This window comes from Pteropus vampyrus, unplaced genomic scaffold (genome assembly GCF_000151845.1).
Source record: "Pteropus vampyrus isolate Shadow unplaced genomic scaffold, Pvam_2.0 Scaffold712, whole genome shotgun sequence".
NCBI lineage: Eukaryota > Metazoa > Chordata > Mammalia > Chiroptera > Pteropodidae > Pteropus > Pteropus vampyrus.
The window spans coordinates 82946-84600 of record NW_011889493.1 but is presented as its reverse complement, the minus strand read 5'-3'; the positions used below and the strand labels follow the sequence as shown (position 1 = coordinate 84600).

At 67.8% G+C, this 1655-nt stretch overlaps 1 protein-coding gene across 1 annotated transcript in view; it reads right to left on the bottom strand.

Annotated features, from left to right (window-relative positions):
• The window catches only part of LOC111733980 (SH3 and multiple ankyrin repeat domains protein 3-like), a 34769-nt gene extending 33328 nt beyond the window's left edge, over positions 1-1441 (bottom strand). Inside the window, exon 1 of the mRNA XM_023526127.1 lies at positions 1181-1441. Within this exon, the coding sequence (XP_023381895.1) occupies positions 1181-1441 (261 nt within the window). The remainder of the gene's footprint in view (positions 1-1180) is intronic.
• Positions 1442-1655: the final 214 nt, after the last annotated feature.

Below are 1655 nucleotides of genomic sequence, written 5' to 3'. Positions count from 1 at the left end.
CCTCATAGATGAGCAGACGGACACGGGGGGCAGTCACCACCTCTCACCGCGGTGAGAGGCCCCGTCTGGGGACGGGCTCAGGGCTCACACCTGGGGGCTGGATGCTCCTCCAGGCCACACGGTGCCGACAAAGCAGAACTGACCGCGGGCCCCAGACCAGGCAGCGTCGACTCGCCCAGCCCCACAGCCCACCCACTGCTCCTCGGCGCCCCAGCCCATGACCATGGCGGGTGGGGGGCACGGCCCCTGCCAGATGGGGCAGGTGTGTACGGCGGCAGGGGCAGGCGTGTAAGGTGGCGGGGGCAGGCGTGTAAGGTGGCAGGGGCAGGCGTGTAAGGTGGCAAGGGCAGGCGTGTAAGGTGGCAGGGGCAGGCGTGTACGGTGGCAGGGGCAGGCGTGTAAGGTGGCAGGGGCACCGTGTAAGGTGGCAAGGGCAGGCGTGTACGGTGGCAGGGGCAAGTGTGTAAGGCGGCGGGGGCAGGCATGTATGGTAGCAGGGGCGGAGGGAAGCAGGCAGGTAGCCCGGGAACTGACGAAGTCACTGCCGGTGCAGAGACCAGCTCAGAGCCCCTTCCTCCCCCGCTTCCTGGGCGGGCATTCGCTGTCTGTTCTCCCGGTCCCACCATCCACCCTCTGCCCAGACCCGCACCCCGCGCCGGGCTACCTGGCTGGTCGACTCTGGCCGGGCTCAGCCGACGGGAGGGCGGGAGGGGCCGAGGCCGGTGTTTCTTCCCTGCGTCCCCACCACATGGCTCCTCCTCCTCGGCCCTCGGTCCACTCCCTCTGTCCCAGCCGTCAGGTGGACTCTGTCTCTCATTGTCACTGCAGCTGACACCCCCTCACTGCGCTGTGGCCAGGTGCGATCTTGGAAACGTGCTCTTCGAGCTTGGAAATTGGGCCTTGCGCTGGGTCACCTGTGCTCAGAAAGCACCTGCTCCCTTGCTGTGTCGGGGCGCCAGGACGGCGGGCTCCCGGCGCTTACGAGGGGGATCCACCCCATAGCTCCTCGGCTGCTGCCGCCCAGGACCGCCATGGGCTTACCAGATCTTTCGACTTCTCGAGAGAAGCCAGAGATGTGTCTTTATGGGCAAACAGCCGTGTCCTGGCATGCCGGCCACGAGATGCCGGGTCTGCCCTGCCCTGCCCTGCCCTGCGCGGGGGCCGGGGTCGCGGCACGCACCTGGTGGACCTCGTGCCAGCCGTTCTCGTCCTTGCAGCTCACGGCGGCATGCTCATGCAGCAGCAGCTCGCAGCAGCCGGGGTCGCCCCCGACGATGGCCGTGTGGTACAGCGGCGTCAGGCCGTAGCTGTCTTTATAATCGGGGGAGGCGCCGAGATCTAAAAGGGTCTGGAGGAAAAGCAGCAGGCGCGTGGGCTGTGGCCTCGCAGCCCCCTCAGCGGGGAGAGAAACAACGGAGGACGCAGCACGAGGGTCACTCATCCCCAGGCCCAGGGCTTCCCGGGGCCTCCCCCACTAAGGAGGTCCCAACGTCACACGATGACGTCCCCAGCCCGGAAGGAGCATGTGGTGCCAGGCACGCAGGACGAGCCTGCCCATCGGGAGACGGGGCGACACTCTGCAGACGTGGACCAGTGACAGCCACCTGGGCCCCTGGACCCCGCGTGCTGGCTGAGAGCCACAAAGCGAAGGCATC